Source organism: Ahaetulla prasina, chromosome 16, assembly GCF_028640845.1.
Source record: "Ahaetulla prasina isolate Xishuangbanna chromosome 16, ASM2864084v1, whole genome shotgun sequence".
Taxonomy (NCBI): Eukaryota; Metazoa; Chordata; class Lepidosauria; order Squamata; family Colubridae; genus Ahaetulla; species Ahaetulla prasina.
The window spans coordinates 7,667,309-7,687,718 of record NC_080554.1 but is presented as its reverse complement, the minus strand read 5'-3'; the positions used below and the strand labels follow the sequence as shown (position 1 = coordinate 7,687,718).

Below are 20,410 nucleotides of genomic sequence, written 5' to 3'. Positions count from 1 at the left end.
AAGTCTAGATCACAGCCAACGTGATGGAGGTGGGAGGAACAGGAGAGAGAAAGAGGGAAAGGAAGAGGCTAATGTCCTATTAAAGTAAAATTTAAAAACAAAAACATGTTGGATGGTTTGAGCTTGTGGGAGTTGGGTGTTAAAAAGGAAACAGGAAATACAACTTTAAACAACTGCCCCCTTTTTTCCAGTTGTGTATCTTGCTCTCTTGCAAGGTGGCTGGGAACGCATGTCGCTGATCCTCCAAAGGAGAAATCAATGCGCGTGAGATTCTAATGAATGGTATGAGGGTTTCTTGTCCATACATCAGCTGGACAGGAGGTGTCTGAATGTTGAAAGGAAAGGAAAGGAAAGGAAAGGAAAGGAAAGGAAAGAAGGAAGGAAGGAAGGAAGGAAGGAAGGAAGGAAGGAAGGAAGGAAGGAAGGAAGGAAGGAAGGAACGACTCGGAGGGAGGGAGGGAGGGAGGGAGGGAAGAAGGAAGGGAAGAAGGAAAGGAAGGGACAAAGGAAAGAAGGACTTGGAGGGAGGGAGGAAAGGAGGAAAGGAAGGGACAAAGGAAGGAAGGAAGGAGGAAGGGAGGGAGGGAGGGAGGAAGAAAGGAGAGAAGGAACTGGAGAGAGCAACAAGGAAGAAAGGAAGGACTTCGATGGAGGGAGGAATGAAGGAAAGAAGGAAAGGGAGCAGCGGTGGGTTTCTACCAGTTTGCCCCAGTTTGGGCAAACCAGTAGTGGAGGCGGCAGGAGGCTCCGCCCACCCATCCGGCCGTCAACAGGATGCTCTGTGCATGCGTAGAAGCGCCGCGCGTGAGCAAAGTGAGCACGCACACGCTCCCAGTTCCGAACCGCAAGCGAAGGTAAGAGGAGCCCACTACTGAAAGGGAGGGAAGGGTGGAAGGAAGGAAGGAAGGAAAGAAGGAAGTTCCTGTCCTATTGTTTTCCTTCGTTATATCCAATTATATAGTTGTTACATACTCATACTCATATATATGCTTATATATTGTATAATTATATCATGCTTATGCTTATATATACTGCGTGACAAAAATAAATAAATAAAATAAAAATAAAGAGGAAGGAAGGAAGGAAGGAAGGAAGGAAGGAAGGAAGGAAGGAAGGAAGGAAGGAAGGACTTGGAGGGATGGAGGAAGGAAATTCTAAGCCATCCTTAAACATCAACATAAAGGAAGAAAAAGAAGTTTTATGGGGACACGGGAAGAAGGATTTTAACACCTTCCTAATCCAGCGCCCACCCAGCTGGTTTTTTTGCAGCAAATGCAGAATTTAAAACCGGGCCTGATTTGTTCCTCTGTGCTTCAAACCACACCACGCTTCCCGCTCAAGGCTGACGGAAATACCCACTGAAAAGCAAAGAAAGCATTTGTGTGTGTGTGTGTGTGTGAGAAGAATTGTGTGTGTGAGAGAGAGAAGAATTAAAACCCAAACGGCAGATATCTCTTCCCTCTTTCCCGGAGGGGGAGGTCTTGTCTTCTTGAGCTGCTCATTGAAGTCCAAAGTTGGAACTGCGCCGGGAGGGACTGAGGTCACCCAGTGGGGTCAGCAGAGGTGGAAATAATCTATGGACCGTCTCCCTTGTGGGGTTAAATGGCCCCGCCTGTTTGTATTCAGGGAGAGCCACATGGCTTCTGCCAACAGGGCCAAAGGTCAATCGCTCCTTTCCCTTTCTTCTTCTTCCTCCTGATTCATCCCGGGCGACTTCTGAAGTCGGGCGACTAATGAGCGTTAGAGAACCAGAGAGAAAGAGGTCGAGGGGAGCTTACCTCTGTTCAGCCGGGCTGTAGGTCTGTCCACTTTGACAGCTGCTGACAGCGATGGGGTCAAAATTCTGGAAGGAGCGCAAGGCCACCCCGGAGATCGCCACATACTGAGATCGGAAGGTGATGATGATGGCCCGAGTCCGGTAGAAATGCTGGCTAAGGTCATGGACAACCGGGATAATCAAAGGGTTTTTTCGGCAGCTCAAACCGTGCTCCCCTGGGGTTGGGGTGGGGGGTTAGAGAGAGTGGAAAAAGAGAGAGAGGAGGGCCAGGGTTGGTGGGAAAGAGAGAAAAGATTGAGGAGGGTCTCTTAATTGGGCAGATGGAGCTAAATGGAAAGAAGGAGGACAACAATGCTTGAGGAGGGGGCTGAGCTATCTATCTCTCAACTATCTATCATATCTCTCTCTCTCTCCCTCTCTCTTGCCCTCTCTCTTTCTCTCTCCATCTAACTATCTATCATCTATCTATCTATCATCTGTCAGTCTGTCTGTCTCTCTGTCTTCCTGCCTATCTATCTATCTATCTATCTATCTATCTATCTATCTATCTATCTATCTATCTATCTATCTATCATCTATCATCTATCTATCATCTGTCAGTCTGTCTGCCTGCCTGCCTGCCTATCTATATCTATCTATCTATCTATCTATTTATCTATTTATCTATTTATCTATTTATCTATCTATCTATCTATCTATCTATCTATCTATCTATCTATCTATCTATCTATCTATCTAACTATATCATATGTCTCTATCTATCTATCTATCTATCTATCTATCTATCTATCTATCTATCTATCTATCTAAGATATCTACCGCCAAGGTCCCTTCCAACTCTGTTATTCTGTTCTCCTTAGAAGTCCATTGGATCTTTACTGAATAGGATTCTAAGTGAACATTGCAAGGGATCCGAGCCACCATGCTTGGCACTGTATTAAATGCCACCCAGTGGGAATCCAGGGTTTTTAGCTTAGCTTTGTGCTAATCAGCCCCTAGGTTAAAAATCAACAATAAATACATATAAATATATTTCCACTAGTTCCTGCTATGGAATTTGCTGCTCATTTTTGTGTGACTAATTTTTTTTTTTTTTAAATATTCTTGTTCCCTGGCCTATCCCAAGGAGAATTAAAAAAAACCACACCACGTGTTTTATTTCATGTTGCGTTATAACCGAGCTAGCGTTCTCACCGAGATCGTGACTTTGGTTTTTAGTGTCCAGCAGCTGCACAAAAATTGACTCTTGTTTCTGGTCGAGCTCCATTTCCAGCCATGTCCCATCTGTTACCAAGTGGATAATCACTGCCGCAGCTACCATGGGTTGGGTATAGAAAGCCTATGGAGAGAGAGAGTGGATCAGTTCTCACTTAAACATAACCATCAATGGTCCAAGTTGGAAGCTTCTGCAAAGGTTGTCTGTTGAAGACCTGAATTTCAATCCCTTTGAGGGCAACTGATAAGGGCCTCTGGTGGCTCAGACTGCTAAGACAGTCTGTTATTAACACAGCTGCTTGCAATTACTGCAGGTTCAAGTCCCACCAGGCCCAAGGTTGACTCAGCCTTCCATCCTTTATAAGGTAGGTAAAATGAGGACCCAGATTGTTGGGGGCAGTAAGTTGACTTTGTATATAATATACAAATGGATGAAGACTATTGCTTAACACAGTGTAAGCCGCCCTGAGTCTTCGGAGAAGGGCGGGATATAAATTCAAATAAATAAAAAAAAAAGATGGGAAAGACCTTTAACCAGTAGGGAGATGCTACCACTCTTGGTGAAACTCCAGGACTAAGATTCTTAGCAACCTTAATCTCACACCCACTCATGACGCCTATTGAGAACTATCTGGAGACCCACAAGTTTCCCTCACAATCTTCAACCAGAATCTGATATATTAAGTTTCTTGGAAAGTTCTCCCTGAACTTCATGCTCATCAAGAAAGGACTTCCAAGTAGTCAGTTAGATTTCTCCATCTGGGGCTCCTGTCCGTTGAGATGCGCTATTTGAACTCAGTGAGTTTCCTGATAAACCTCACTTTGATTGCAACTTTTTTTTAAAAAAAAGAAAGCAACAATATGTATATATTTAACAAATACATAGAATGGGATTCCCACCAATTGCAAAGCCTCCAACACCATGATTATTTTCAAGGAGGCCTCTGGACCGCATGGAAGACTGAAAGTTGTTCTTGGAAAGACACAAATGAGAAGATCGTGTCTGTAGCCCAAGATTTTGTTAAGGTTGTGCCTGTGTAGCTGGGGAAGCTAAAGAAAGTGGTGAACCTAAGATTCTTCAGGAAGCTGTAGGGTGTCATCCCATTAGCCTTCTGAATCTATCCATGTCTACCAAGAAAGTCCGTGGTGGTGACCTTCAAATTTCCACCTGCAAAAAATCCCACCAAATTACAAGACATCTAAAGACTATGTGTGTCAACTCGCAAAGCATCCCAGGCCTGCTCTTGAGTTGCCATAGGCCAGTGGGGGATGGGAAACTGGAGAAATGGCACAGCAGCCAAAGACAGATGCACATTCCACACTTATCTCTCTCAAGGCTGTATCCCAGGGTTACCTACAGCAGCTGAAGGGATTGACTTCTACAACCCGTGAAATTGCTCCATTGGCGAATGTGATTGATGACACACCCTGGGGGGCAGGGGGGAAACAGGATCATAATTGGAGCGTAAATTACATAGGGTCAGAACTGGCTTCACTTGGGAAGTGCTGACATGAGGCTTCTAATAAATAACTGGATTTCTTCAGAAGCTTGGCTGGAGACTCCATTTGTCCTTGAAAAGTGACAAAACTCTATTGAATGGAGTTCCTTCTGCTTCTTTTTAAACCTCATTATGTTAACTAATTGCATTGTATATTTACCTTCAGCCAGAAGACTGTGTGAGTGTGGTTGGCGGTGCAGGGGTACCACGCATATTGGGCCATAGCATCATTGAAGTCATACTCCTTGGTCCGGCACATCTGATAAAAAGAAGAACATGATGTCCAGTTGGAGGTGGGGAAGTCTACATAAAGTTCATGCAACCAGTGGATGCAACTTATCTGTTGACCTATAGGCTTTTACGGGGTCTAGGACAACTCATTGTGCACAACTTCTTGCAGGACAACTCGCCGCAGGACAATTCAATGCTGCATTAATCATTTCATTCAGGTACAGTTGAAGAGCCATGGTGGTGAGGTGGTTAGACTGCAGTATTGCAGGCTAAACTCTTCTCACTGCCAGAAGTTCGATCCTGACTGGCTCAAGGTTGATTTCCTTCCTTCCTTCCTTCCTTCCTTCCTTCCTTCCATGGGGATGCAGTGGTTAGAATGCAGTATTGCAAGTTAAACTCTGCTCACTGTCAGGAGTTTGATCCCAACCGGCTCAAGATTGACTCAGTTTTCCATCCTTCTGAGGTTGGTAAAATGAGGACCCAGATTCTGGGTGCTGACTCTGTAAACCGCTTAGAGAGGGCTGTAAAAGCACTGTGAAGCGGTATATACATCTAAGTGCTATTGCTATAAGCGCTATTAGAACTGCAGAAAAAATAATTGCTACCAACCTGCCTTCCATTGAGGACCTGTATACTGCACGAATCAAGAAGAGGGCCGTGAAAATATTTGCAGATCCCTCACATCCTGGACATAAACTGTTTCAACTCCTACCCTCAAAACGATGCTATAGAGCACTGCACAACAGAACAACTAGACACAAGAACAGTTTTTTCCCGAAGGCCATCACTCTGCTAAACAAATAATTCCATCAACACTGTCAGACTATTTACTGAATCTGCACTACTATTAATCTTCTCATCATTCCCATCACCAATCTCTTTCCACTTATGACTGTATGACTATAACTTGTTGCTGGCAATCCTTACGATTTATATTGATATATTGACCATCAATTGCGTTGTAAATGTTGTACCTTGATGAAGGTATCTTTTCTTTTATGTACACTGAGAGCATATGCATCAAGACAAATTCCTTGTGTGTCCAATCACACTTGGCCAATAAAATTCTATTCTATTCTATTCTATTCTATTCTATTCTATTCTATTCTATTCTATTCTATTCTATTCTATTCTATTGCTATCGTTCACGACGGGACCGTCCTGCAATTGGATACGAAGGGCAGAAAGTTTTTGAAGGAAACACTGTGAAACTTCCATGGTGGCAAACATGGAAAAGGAATTCCACGGAATTTCAAGTAAGAACGATTTCCTTACATCCACACAGATTAAAAAAAGTAAAAATAAAAACCAAGTATTCAGAGAACGGAGCAGCTAGACTGGCCAAAAGTGAAGTCATAGTTTCTCTAATTTAAACCCCCTCCAAAAAAGAAAAAAGAACAAAAAAAGAGGGAAGGAATCCATGGGCAAAACATAAATCAGGTTTAATGGGTTGGAAAAAGTTTTTCAGTTTTGTTAAATAAAAATTAAAAAAAAAATAAAATAGAAGGGGGGGGGAAGAAAAAAAGAGAGAAAGAAAACCCAAACTGGGACCAAATTTTTGCCGAGACTTGCCAATGGATAGTGTTACATTTTACAGCAATGCAGGATTTTTTTTTTACATAAAGTATCTTTGGCGTTTGAAATTCATTCCAGCAATTTTGACATGTATCATTTTCAACAGTGGTGGAATGAGATGGGGGGGGGGAGGGAGGGAGGGAGGAGTGGGGGGGAAAGACTGGTTTTGATTTTAATACCTCTCCTAGTCAGGGGATCGATTCCTTGCCCACATCTGCAATTTATACAGCCGCGCGGGGCTCACCAAGAAGCGATGGGGCGCCCCTGGTTGTTTTTTTGGGGTTTTTTTTTTTGCAACCCTTGCAGTGTGCCTCTCCTCTCCTTTTCCTCCAACACCCCCCCCCTCCCCAAGACAGGCTGAAGGAAACTGAACTGGGAGGAATGGAGTTTGGCACCCGTCACCTGTCGCTGAATGGATGAGTGAGAACTTGCTTTTAAAAGCTGACCCCCCAGCCTTTGCGAAAAAACTTGAGCGAAGCCCAAAACAAACCTGCGGGCGAGCTTTAAGAAAGCTCTGCTCGTTTTTAAAATATCAAGGTTTTCATATTATGTTATTTTATTTTGCCTCTCTCTCTCCCCTCCCTCCCTCCCTCCCTCTCTCTCCCTCCCTCCCCCCCTCTCTCTCTTCCTGTTATTTTTGTGAAGCTCAGCACTTTTCCTGTGAAAGATGCTTGCAATCAGAAGGAGAACTGCTTGGCTCTGTTGGATTTGGTGGTGCGGTTTAAGGATGGGGTAGAGGGCCCAGCTTTCTCCCGAAACTGTTCCTCCGTTCTGCACGGGCTGAACGGGCATATCCTGGGTCAGAATTGCCAGAGATCGTTTATGCCCAAAGTCTTTTTGCCGAAAGTCTCCCGACGAGGTCGAGTTGAGCTCTAACTCATCGGATTCTTCGATTGCATTCTTTTCGAACCAACTTTCAAAAATATGGGAATACTTTGGACAGGCTAACCATGGCTGTTGGCAGGCACCATGTGAAAATGCATGCCGTAGCCCTTTTCTAGCCTGGATTTCATTCAGGGTCTTTCGTTCGGACCTACAATATTCAGTGAACATTCCTAGTGTCCAAATAGTATTAAATGCAGAAAGCAATGGAAATTGTCTGTCTGTTTGTTTGTCTGTCTGTCTGATCATCCATTCATCCATCCATCCATGCAACCAACCAACCATGCATCCATCTGTCTCTGCATCCATCCATCCTTCCTTCCATCCATTTCTCCATCCATCCCTTTCTCCATCCCATCTGTTTCTTCCTCCCTCTCTCCCTCCCTCCACCAATCCACCCATCCTTCTCTCCATCCGTCTCTCCACTCACCCATGCATCCACCCACCCACCCACCCACTCATCCATCCATCCATCCGTCTGTCCATCTCTCCACCCACCCACCCACCCACCCATCCACCGACCATCCATCCATCCATTCATCCATCCCTCTCTCCACCCAACCCACCCATCCACCCACCCATCCACCTACCCATCATCTATCCATCCATCCATCCATCCCTCTCTTCACCCAACCCCCACCCACCCACCCACCCATCCATCATCTCCTTTATGTCCAATTTTCCACCCAACATCTATGATCAATTTATTTATTTATTTATTTATTTATAATTTAACTTCTATACCACCCTTCTCCCAAAGGACTCAGGGCGGTGTACAGCCTTATTAAAATACAGAGAATAAATAACAAGTTTAAAAAGAATTTAAAAACAAATATTTAAAAGGGCAATCGACTAAAACGGTCTTAGACTGACATAAAGCCCCTTAAAATTACAATTAAAATACACTTAAAATACACTTGGGCTAGTCCCGCCCGATGAAATAATAAAGTCTTCAGTTCCCGCTTGAAGGTCCGGAGGTCGGGGAGTTGGCATAAACCCGGAGGCAACTCATTCCAAAGGGCCGGTGCTGCCACAGAGAAGGCTCTCCCCCTGGGGGCCGCCAACCTATATTGGCAAATGCCAAACTAGACCTCCTCAGCCAGAGTACCTATGTCATGCCTTAACATCTGGCAGTCAAGTGAGCAGTCATATATCGGCACAAGAAATGTTACGCCCAATGATCTCCACTTATCTATTGGATTCGGTTTTCAAATTAACTCGACCATTCCCATTCATTAAATTTTCCCAATGGAATTGATGCTCCCAAACATCCCAGGCTTTTTTTATGATCATTCATGGCCTTTAATTTGGCCAATTTTGAGGAAATGAAAAATTTTCTCATCAAATCGCACCATTTTTTCCCCCCAGGTCTGGCCCCTGCATTTGAAAGTAGCCCCAGTTTGGTGCGTCTCAAAGTCTAAAGTCTGCTAGGCACTTCAGTTTCCCAATATTTGAGGGGCTAACCACAAAGAGGAGAGGGTCAGCACCTGAAGGCAGGACAAGAAGCAATGGGTGGAAACTAATCAAAGAGAGAAGCAATCTATTTATTTATTTATTTTTCATATTTATATACCGCCCTATCTCCCTAAGGACTCAGGGCAGTTCACAGGCAGTTAAAATACATATAAATACAGATTAAAATGACAATTAAAAAACTTATTCTAAAGCCCAAATCATTAAAAACAGTATAAATAATAAAAAATCCCTTAAAACCAATTACTTTAAAACCTAATCCAGTCCCGCGCAGATGAATAAGTATGTTTTAAGCTCGCGATGAAAGGTTCGGAGGTCCGGAAGTTGACGAAGTCCTGGGGGGAGTTCGTTCCAGAGGGTGGGAGCCCCCACAGAGAAGGCCCTTCCCCTGGGCGTCGCCAGACGGCACTGCCTAGCTGACGGCACCCTGAGGAGTCCCTCTCTGTGAGAGCGCACGGGTCGGTGAGAGGTATTTGGTAGCAGTAGGCGGTCCCGTAAATAACCCGGCCCTATGCCATGGAGCGCTTTAAAGATTGTCACCAAAACCTTGAAGCGCACCCGGAAGGCCACAGGTAGCCAGTGCAGTCTGCGCAGGAGAGGTGTCACACGGGAGCCACGAGGGGCTCCCTCTATCACCAGCAGCCGCATTCTGGACTAACTGAAGCCTCCGGATGCCCCTCAAGGGAGCCCCATGTAGAGAGCATTGCAGTAATCCAGGCGAGGCGTCACGAGGCGTGGTGACCGTGCATAAGGCATCCCGGTCTAGAAAGGCGCAACTGGCGCACCAGGCGAACCTGGTGGAAAGCTCTCCTGGAGCGGCCGTCAAATGGTCTTCAAAGACAGCCGTTCATCCAGGAGAACGCCCAGATTGCGCACCCTCTCCATCGGGGCCAATGACTCGCCCCAACAGTCAGCCGAGGACTCAGCTGACTGTACCGGGATGCCGGCATCCACAGCCACTCTGTCTTGGAAGGATTGAGCTTGAGCCTGTTTCTCCCCATCCAGACCCGTCGGCTTCCAAACACGGGACAGCACTTGATAGCTTCATTGGGGTGGCCGGTGTGGAAAAGTACAGCTGGGTGTCATCAGCGTACAGCTGGTACCTCACACGAAGCCACTGATGATCTCACCCAGCGGCTTCATGTAGATGTTGAACAGAAGGCGAGAGAATCGGCCCTGCGGCACCCACAAGTGAGGCGCCTCGGGGCCGACCTCTGCCCCCCTGTAAACACCGTCTGCGACCGGTCGGAGAGATAGAAGGAGAACCACCGATAAACGGTGCCTCCCACTCCCAATCCCTTCAACCGGCGCAGCAGGATACCATGGTCGATGGTATTGAAAGCCGCTGAGAGGTCTAATAGGACCAGGACAGAGGAACAACCCCTATCCCTGGCCCTCCAGAGATCATCTAGAAGCAATCTAGAACTAAGGAGAAATTTCCTAACAATGAAAACAATTAATCGGTGGAACAACTTGCCTCCAGAAGTTGTGGGTGCTCCATCACTGGAGGTTTTAAAGAAGAGACTGGACAGTTACATGTCTAAAATGGTATAAGGTCTCCTGCTTGAGCAGGCGGTTGGGATAGAAGAAGACCTCCAAGGTCCCTTCCTATCATGTCACAATTCTGCATTGTAACATGATAGCTGTCTTCCGATATCTAAGGAGCCGCCACAAAGAAGAAAGGGTCAACTTATTCTCCAAAGCCACAGAAGGCAGGACAAGAAACAACAGATGGAAACTAATCAAGGAGAGAAGCAACCTAGAACTAAGGAGACATTTCCTGACAGTGAGAACAATTAACCAGTGGAACCGCTTGCCTTCAGAAGTTGTGGGTGTTCCATCACCCTTTAAAGACAACCATTTGTCTCAAATAGTATAGGGTCTCCTGCTTCAGCAAGGGGTTGGACTAGAAGACCTCCAAAGCCCCTTCCAACTCTGTTATTCTGTTTTTTTTTTCTTTCTGCTTGCAGATGAACTGAACGTTTTGCTTCCTGGCATCCCCTCTAGAAAGCTGTTTTCAATTAGAGCTATCCTGAGCGCTTCTGCCTTCGAGTGGGTTCTAAATCCAGTTTTGTCCCTTCCTTCCTTCCTTCCACCCACACACACGGTAGAGGAAAGCAAAAGACGGAGCAAAGGAGGATCAAGAGTTGGGATTTTCCTCTGGGATGCGGTGAGATTTCCCTGTGACTCACGGAATCCGGTTTTTGCCAACAAGAAGGCAACATGTTTCTCTTCACCACTGATCCTTCAAGGCTGTCAGAGTTTTCTCCTGGAGCCCTAAGCTCCATAAATTTCTGTGGGAGGCCAGGGGAAAAGTAATCTAGCAGTCATGCATGAACAAATATTCATGTCAACCCCTGATCCCTGCCTTTCCAAACCTTGGTACAGCAGTCTGCGAAACCAGCTGTGCTTCCGGTCTGTTCTACTGCTTTCCTGCAATAGCCGGAACACTTAGACTTATATACTGCTTCACGGTGCTTTTACAACCCTCTCTAAATGGTTTACAGAGTCAGCCTATGGCCCCCAACAATCTGGCTCCTCATTTTACCAACCTTGGAAGGATGGAAGGCTGAGTCAACCTTGAGCTGGTCAGGATCGAACTGCTGGCATTGGGCAGAGTCAGCCAGCAATGCTGCATTCTAACCACTGTGCCACCAGGGCTCTTAGATAAATATAGAGATATGGATATATATATATATATATATATAGAGAGAGAGAGAGAGAGAGAGAGAGAGATAGATGGATGGATGGATTGATGGAGATAAGTAGATAGGTAGGTAGATAGATGATAGACAGACAGATGGATAGATGGATGAATGAATGGGTGGCTGGATAGATGGATGGATGCTTGGATTGAGATAAGTAGACAGGTAGGTAGATAGATGATAGACAGACGGATGGACGAGTGGGCAGGCGGATGGGTGGATGGATAGATAGATAGATAGATAGATAGATAGATAGATAGATAAATAGATAGATAGATAGATGGATGGATGGATACGTGGGTGGTGGATAAGTAGACAGATAGGTAGATAGATGATAGACAGACAGACAGACAGACAGATGGACGGACGGGTAGTTGGATGATTGGGTGGATGGATGGATAGATGGATAGATGGATGGATAAGTAGACAGATAGGTAGGTAGATAGATGACAGACAGATGGACGGACGGATGTGTGGGCGGATGGGTGAGTGGGCAGACGGGCGGATGGATGCATAAATAGCAATAGCACTTAAACTTATATACCGCTTCACAGTGCTTTACAGCCCTCTCTAAGCGGTTTACAGAGTCAGCTTCTTGCCCCCAACCATCTGGGTCCTCATTTTACTGACCTCAGAAGGATGGAAGGCTGAGTCAGTCTTGAGTCGGTCAAGATTGAACTAGTGGCAGTAGTTCTGTCAGTACTGCATTCTAAACCACTGCGCTACCAAGCAAGATGGAAACATAGCTCTTGCATAAACCAGGGAGGGAGAACCATCTGAGATGGTTCCGTGACATACTAAGAAGTGTTCATTATTGGGCTTGATGACTGGATAGGGACAGAAAAGTATGCTGGAACCCCATGGCAGCAACTCCCTCCTCTCCTTCAAATGAGAAGGCTTGAATTCGATGGACAGCATGACAGGCCATCAAAGGCAGTTCTTTAGTTCTGATTAAACTGAGCCTGTAGCTCACCCATCAAAATTGAAAGAACAAGATGGCTTCGGTCTGCTTCCTCGAAGGGATATGCCAGGGGTGGGCTTCAAAAATTTAAGAAGGGGTTCTCTGCCCGGTTGCTGGGTGGGTGTGGCCATGATGGGCATGGCCTAGTTGGTCTCCTGCACCACGGTGGCGGGGGGAGGGGCGTTTTTGCCCTCCCCAGGCTCCAGAGGCTTTTCTTGAGCTTCTGGGAGGTCAAAAAGTCCCACCAGGCCCAAGGTTGACTCAGCCTTCCATCCTTTATAAGGTAGGTAAAATGAGGACCCAGATTGTTGGGGGCAATAAGTTGACTTTGTATATAATATACAAATGGATAAAGACTATTGCTTGACATAGTGTAAACCGCCCTGAGTCTTCGGAGAAGGGCGGGATATAAATGAAAAAAAAACAAAAAAAAAACGGCCTCCCCAGGCTCTGGAGGCCCTCTGGAGGCTGGAAATGGGCCTGTTCCCGAACTTCCAGTAGGCCCATTTTTTGCCCTCCCTGAGCCTCTGCGCGCTCCCTGCATTTACCTGCACCCAAAACAGGCTGTGTGGGGACTCCTGGGAGGGGCAGGGTGGGGTGGGCGGGGCCAGCCAGGAGTGGGATTTGGGGGTTCTCGGAACTGCACAGAATCTTAGCTAGAGGTACTCCCGAACCCCTGTGAACCCCCGGCAGCCCACCCCTGCCTAATTAAACAATGCCAACAAGTGCAAAAGTTATGCATTAAGACAAAACTAAGTACAAAATTAACACATTAAGGACAGGAAAGGCTATGCATCCACCTATATGCAAAGCCACACAGATCACATATACCCCCTGGTTTTGGTTGAGTAATCTTACATCCAAGAAGCATTTGGCTATGTGGCAGTCCTGTTATATTAGCCCAGGAGTGGGAAAGTTTATGGCCCTCCTCCAGATGTGAGGGAGCTCCAGTTCCCATAACTCTTGTCACTGCATATTTTGAGGAGTGTTGGCTTTCGACTCCAGGTTATGTCTCAAGCCTTCTAGTTCTCTTCATTGTACTGGCATAAACCACCCACACTCCCACTGGATTCAATGGTTGGGAAACTCAAACGGGAAGCCAAGAAGAAGGGCGGGAAAGAACATACATTCCCTATTGGATGAGCAGAAAACAATGTTCCATTGCTACCACTGATAATATCATCTAGTTGGGTAATAAAACATCTGCAAGAAAACCGCCAAGCTCAGAGACCACTAAGGACCCCACAGTCTTTCTCCTTCTCCTCCTCCTCCCCCACTCCCTTCTAGCACTGATGATACCTCGTTGGGTAATAAAACATCTGCAAGAAAACCCCCAAGCTCAGAGACCACCAAGGACCCCACAGTCTTCCTCCTCCTCTTCTTCTTCCTCCCCCTCCCCCCCCCCACTCCCTTCTAGCACTGATGATACCTAGTTGGTTAATGAAACATCTTCAAGAAAACCCCCAAGTTCAGAGACCATCAAGAACCCCGCCACTATAATATTGTCCTTTGCCAAAATGAAAAAAAAAGAGAGATTGATATAGCATGAGGGAAGCCGGCCCTGCCTTCCATCAAATGATGCTGGATTTCAAGGCCAGTAGGCTTCGCTATCACGGCTATCGGGTTGACGAAAGCAAGCGGCCACAACTCTGCACTCAAAAGACCTTTAGCCTAACCCTTCTAAAGCCGTGCTTCTCATCCAGCTCCAGCACCGAGACCTAAGATGACACTTGGGAAACCACAGAAACCTTGATTAGCATGGAATGTCAGCTGGAGAGAATGAATTTGACCCATGCAAAGGACATTTTGCAACCCGGGGCTATTTATTTATCTACCGTTGTGTTTAGAAGATCGTGGTTGACTTAAGGCTGGGTACTTTTTGGGAAGACGCATCTGTTCCGTTCCCAAATCATAATAATAACAGCAATAATAATAAGAACTGTGTTCCTCCGTTCCTCCTTCCTGCTCAAGGCCAAGCTCGGAGGGGATCTCTTTTTGTGAATGAAGGGTAAATGATGGCTTTCTTCCACTTGGGAAAGCGAGGCAGACAGCACCCATCTCCCACCGTAAATCAATAGGGGGGCCAGCTACTCCGCAGAGGGGCTGCTTTGAAAAGGGGGACGAAGCTCGGAAGGAAAAAGGGGGAATTTTCTACTCTATTACAGCAGAGCAAGATGTCAAGCTGCAGTGAAATACAATGGCATGGAAGGACTTGGCAGCAACAGATAATCACAGAAAGGACTTTCGGGCAGATAAATCATGTGTGTGTGTGTGTGTGTGTGTGTGTGTGTGTGTGAAAACCGTAGAAATGGTGGTGGATTTTAGAAGAAACCCTCCCATACTACCACCTCTTACAATACTGGACAACACCGTGTTGACAGTAGAGTCCTTCAAATTTCTAGGTTCTACCATACTGCAAGATCTAAAATGGACAGCTAACATCAAAAACGTCATCAAAAAAGCACAACAAAGAATGTTCTTTCTGTGCCAACTCAGGAAGCTCAAACTGCCCAAGGAGCTGCTGATTCAGTTCTACAGAGGAATGATTGAGTCTTGTCATCTGCACCTCCATAACTGTCTGGTTCGGTTCTGCAACCCAACAAGACAGACACGGACTTCAGAGGATAGTTAGAACTGCAGAAAAAACCATTGCTCCCAACCTGCCTTCCATTGAGGACCTGTATACTGCACGAGTCGAAAAGAGGGCTGTGAAAATATTTACAGATCCCCTCACATCCTGGACATAAATTGTCTCAACTCCTACCCTCAAAATGATGCTGTAGGGCACTGCACACCAGAACAACTAGACACAAGAACAGTATTTTCCCCCCATGCCATCACAACTAATTCCCACAACACTGTCAAATAATTTACTAAGACTGTATTACTACTATTCTTCTCTTCCCTACTAGTATCTATCTCTTCCCGCTTATTACTATAACCATGTCGCTTGTATCTTTTAATTTATATTGTTTTTATTTGTTTCCTGGTATGATTTGATAGCTTATTAGTAACTTTGACTATCACTAAGTGTTGTATCTTTTTATTCTTGAAGAATGTATTTTAACTTCCTTATGTACACTGAGAGCATATGCACCAAAGACAAATTCCTTGTGTGTCCAATCACGCTTGGCCAATAAAGAATTCTATTCTATTCTATTCTATTTCACATTATATATTCTATTCTATTCTATTCTATTCTATTCTATTCCATTCCATTCCACATTATCTATTCTATTCTATTCTATTCTATTCTATTCTATTCTATTCTATTCTATTCTATTCTATTCTATTCCATTCCATTCCACATTATCTATTCTATTCTATTCTATTCTATTCTATTCTATTCTATTCTATTCTATTCTATTCTATTCTATTCTATTCTATTCCATTCCATTCTATTCTATTCTATTCTATTCCTTGCCCTTTATCAAAAATTAACCCAAATGCTCTTTGGGTTTTTAAGCCAGCTACATCTTTTCCTCATTAGCTCCGCTGCTTTGCTTGGTGCCCTACAGACACGGAGAAAGATTTACAGGAACCTTCTGATTTTAAAAGTCATTTTCTTCTCAGCTCGCCAAAAGTCTGGAAGAGTTTGGGGTGTATTTTTTTATAAACATATTCAGAAGATAAGAACTTTCTTGAGAGTGGAGCCAGTCAGGAAATCTGCCAGCGTTTTACCATGGACAGTTCCTAGGTCCAATCCCTGAGAAATCCCCTTTTCTCATCTTTATTTAGCACTACACGGGTAGTCCTCGACTTACAACCACAACCGAGCCCAGAATTTTACGTTGCAAAAGGAAAAATTTCTTAAGTGAGTTTATGCCCCATTTTTAATGACTTTTTTTTTTTTGACACCTTTGTTAAGTGAATGTTAACACCTTTGTTAAGTGTTAAGTTAGAACAATTAATAAGTGGAACGACTTGCCTGCAGAAGTTGTGAATGCTCCAACACTGGAAATTTTTAAGAAAATGTTGGATAACCATCTGACTGAGATGGTGTAGGGTTTCCTGCCTGGGCAGGGGGTTGGACTAGAAGGCCTCCAAGGTCCCTTCCAACTCTGTTGTTATGTTATGTTATGTTATGTTATGAATCACTGCAGCGGAAACGAAGAGGCGTGGCTAGGTGGGGGGAGGGGAGGGTTAGGGGAAAATGGGGGCGACTTGAGAAGGGAGGGCAGGGGTAGATAGGTGGAAATTCCAAAAATTTTCACATGCCCCCCCCCATGTAGCCACATCCACCGAACCAGTATCAAAAAAATTTGAAACCCACCACTGGTTGCTGAGCATCACTAGTCCTTGTTGTAAACAATCAAGCAAGTGGCTTATGCCAGCTTTAATCATAATTCCCCATATTAAAAATGGCTTAAAATTAAAGATTGGCTACAGGAAATTACTAATGAACAAATAGACTTAGAACCGGAACTCTTTCCATTGGGGATCTTCAATATATATATATATATTTGTTTTCTGAGGTTTTCACGGGTGTTTGTATATAGGTCTTTGGTTGTTCGGGTTTTCTCCCGTGTAAAATTGGAAGTGTCTTGGCGACGTTTCGACGAAGTCTCATTCGTCATCTTCAGGCTTCAGCTTCGTGCTTCTGGGAGCAATGTGTGATCGCAGCTGTTTCTTCCTTTTAACTGCTAGTGGGGGTTTGAACTGATTGGGTGGGAGCTTGGCTGTGCTCTGATTGGATGGGGTTTTTTTGTGCTCTGATTGGCTGGGGGTGTGTCCTGTGTTTGTGGGGGGTTGCTTGTGCTCAGTTTAGTCTGTGTTGCAGGGGGATTTGAGCTGGTGAGCTGCATAGCTGTTTGGCTTTGTGGTGGTGCTACATCTTCATAGTGGGTGTCAGTCTGCTGCATGTATGGATTGGAGGGGTTTGAAATGGCTAATGTTGCAGCTGCGGTCTGGCTTCTGGTCCTTGGTCGTGCTTCATTGTTGGTTTTATTATGCCTGTACACCGCCCTGAGTCCTTCGGGAGAAGGGCGGTATAAAAATAAAATAAAATAAATAAATAAATAAATAAATAAATAAACCCCCACTAGCAGTTAAAAGGAAGAAACAGCTGCGATCACACATTGCTCCCAGAAGCACGAAGCTGAAGCCTGAAGATGACGAATGAGACTTCGTCGAAACGTCGCCAAGACACTTCCAATTTTACACGGGAGAAAACCCGAACAACCAAAGACCTATATATATATATATATATGTGAAGAGCACAAAATACCTAGTACTACACATATTAACTGCCGCCAGGATGGCCTTCGCTCAATGTTGGAAACAGCCATGTATACCTACAGAGGAACTTGTTATACAGAAGGTCATGAACTGTGCAGAAATGGACAAATTAACGCTGAGTTTAAAAGATAAAGAGACATCGATATTTTATAATGTATGGGAACAGTGGTATAAATGGATAGAATGGAGACAGATTAAAAATAGTTAATTATTAAATATGAGCAAAAGATAAAACAAGAATGTAAATACACACAATTTCATTTTTGTAAACAATGCACGGAGTATTGTTATTTATTTATTTATTTTTTTAATCAAATTTTTATACCGCCCTTCTCCCAAAGGACTCTGGGCGGTTCACAGCCAACTAAAACCACAATAATAAATATAATAAAACAATAATTAAAAAATCTATCAAATATGGCCAATTTAAAATATATATAAAACAATAAAACCCAGTTAAACTTTAAAACCCCAATAGTAACATATAAAATTCTAAAATCCTATGCCAGTCCTGCTCGAAGAAATAGACACGTCTTCAGCTCACGGCGAAAGGTCCGAAGGTCGGGAAGCTGACGAAGTCCCGGGGGAAGCTCGTTCCAGAGGGTAGGGGCCCCCACAGAGAAGGCCCTTCCCCTGGGGGTCGCCAGCCGACATTGCTTGGCCGACGGCACCCTGAGGAGTCCCTCTCTGTGAGAGCGCACGGGTCGGTGGGAGGCAAACGGTGGCAGTAGGCGGTCCCGTAAGTAACCCGGTCCTAAGCCATGGAGCGCTTTAAAGGTGGTAACCAGCACCTTGAATTGGACCCGGAAGACCACCGGAAGCCAGTGCAGCTTGCGCAGGAGTGGTGTTATATGAGTGGTATTATTTGTGGTGTTATAAGAAAAACACCACAAATAGCTGTTAAGTGATATAATTTTTCATGTTTTTAATGTCATAAAAGTTCAATAAAGTATTAAAAAAAATGTCAGGAGACTATTTTTTAAAAAAGTATTATTATTAATTATTTTCAAATCTCTTTGAGTCGAGGAGAACAAAGTCTTTCTTGTGTTCAAGAAAGAAAGAGAATTCAGATGACTTCCCCGCTGAGACAACCGCAAACCATTTTTAATTAGGGATGCCACCCAAACGAAAAATGAGTAGGCCCGTTGGTTGAACTTATTACGGTAAATAATTCCCACATTATGCGTTTGGATTCCGATTCGTGGGTTATTATTTTTTTAACAGTTTTCGGAATGCAAAACTGGGACTGATTGCAAATTAATTTGCATTTTCTGCCTGAAAAGCATCTCAACGCAAATCTCTAAAAAGTAGAAACAGGTTGCCCATCTGTACTGACTCACAGTTTACTAACTGTCTGTGTTTGTGAGACAGAGAGAGAGAGAGAGAGAGAGAGAGAAAGAGAAGAAGAAGAAGAAACAACAACGACACAACTAAACACTTGCAGACTTACTCTGGCACCAAACCACCCGTGTCTCTACTCTGCAACATATTTCTGAGTAAAAGAGAATTAGGGTATTAAGAGATGGAAAATCCAGTTTTGGAATCAAAGGAGTGTTGTCGTTTTAAGCTGGGAGGCTTTTTCCTTGTTCAGTCACCATGTTGGAAACAGCTAAGTTTAGAATTAAACATTTCTGTGGCTGTGTAGTTCCTGTCGTCCCACGTCCCCCACCCCCCACTGCCTACATTATACCAAGGTGAAGGATCGTTTTCAGTCAGAAATAAACTTTTCTTTCTCCTATCTTTCTCATCCTATCCATTTGGTGGAACGACACATCCAATTTGGGTCGCCACAGATGTAAAAAAAGAAGTTGAGGCTCTAGAAAGAGTGCAGAGAAGAGCAACAAGGATGATTAGGGGACTGGAGGCTAAAACCTATGAAGAACGGTTGTAGGAATTGGGTATGTCTAGTTTAATGAAAAGAAGGACTAGGGGAGACAGGATAGCAGCCTTCCAATATCTCAGGGGCTGCCCCAAAGAAGAGGGAGTCAAGCTATTCTCCAAAGCACCAGATGGCAATTCAAGAAGCAACGGATGGAAACTAATCAAGGAGAGAAGCAACTTGGAACTCAGGATAAACTTCCTAACAGTGAGGACAATTAACCAGTGGAATGTTATCTTCTCTCCAAATGTTGTGGGTGCTCCATCATCCGGAGGTTGTTAAGAAGAGACTGGACAGCTACCTGTCTGAAATGGTATCTCCTGCTTGAGCAGGGGGTTGGACTTCCAAGGTTCCATCCAGCTCTATTCTGATTGATTGATCTCAGCCAAATGAGAATGAATAGGTCCATGAGGTGTGGGCAGTCACTATTAATAGAATAGAATAACAGAGTTGGAAGGGACCTTGGAGGCCTTCTAGTCCAGGTAGTCTAGGTAGGAAACCCTAAACCACTTCAGACAAATAGTTGTCCAATCTCTTCCTTAAAACTTCCAGTGTTGGAACATTCACAACTTCTGGAGGCAAGTGGTTCCACTGATTAATTGTTCTCACTGTCAGGAAATTTCTCCTTAGTTCTAAGTTGCTTCTCTCCTTGATGAGTTTCCACCCATTGCTTCTTGTTCTACCCTCAGGTGCTTTGGAAAATAGCTTGACTCCCTCTTCTTTGGGGCAGCCCCTGAGATATTGAAAGACTGCTATCCTGTCTCTCCTAGTCCTTCTTTTCATTAAACTACCTAATGTTTTCATTAAACTAACTAAAATACCCAGTTCCTGCAACCGTTCTTCATATGTTTTAGCCTCCGGTCCCCTAATCATCTTGGTTGCTCTTCTCTGCACTCTTTCTAGAGTCCGGGCAAAGCAAAGCAGGAGGCAATTCAATCTGATGGTAAAATGGGTTATTTTACTTAAAGACGTTAA

General features: G+C 44.5%; 1 protein-coding gene across 1 annotated transcript in view; it reads right to left on the bottom strand.

Annotated features, from left to right (window-relative positions):
• PAPPA (pappalysin 1) overlaps window positions 1–20,410 on the bottom strand; it is a 191,968-nt gene that overhangs the window by 58,816 nt on the left and 112,742 nt on the right. The window contains exons 11-13 of the mRNA XM_058159425.1: window positions 4,652–4,750; window positions 2,972–3,116; window positions 1,779–1,992 (exon numbers count right to left, since the gene is read on the bottom strand). Coding sequence (XP_058015408.1) covers window positions 1,779–1,992; window positions 2,972–3,116; window positions 4,652–4,750 — 458 coding nt within the window. The remainder of the gene's footprint in view (window positions 1–1,778; window positions 1,993–2,971; window positions 3,117–4,651; window positions 4,751–20,410) is intronic.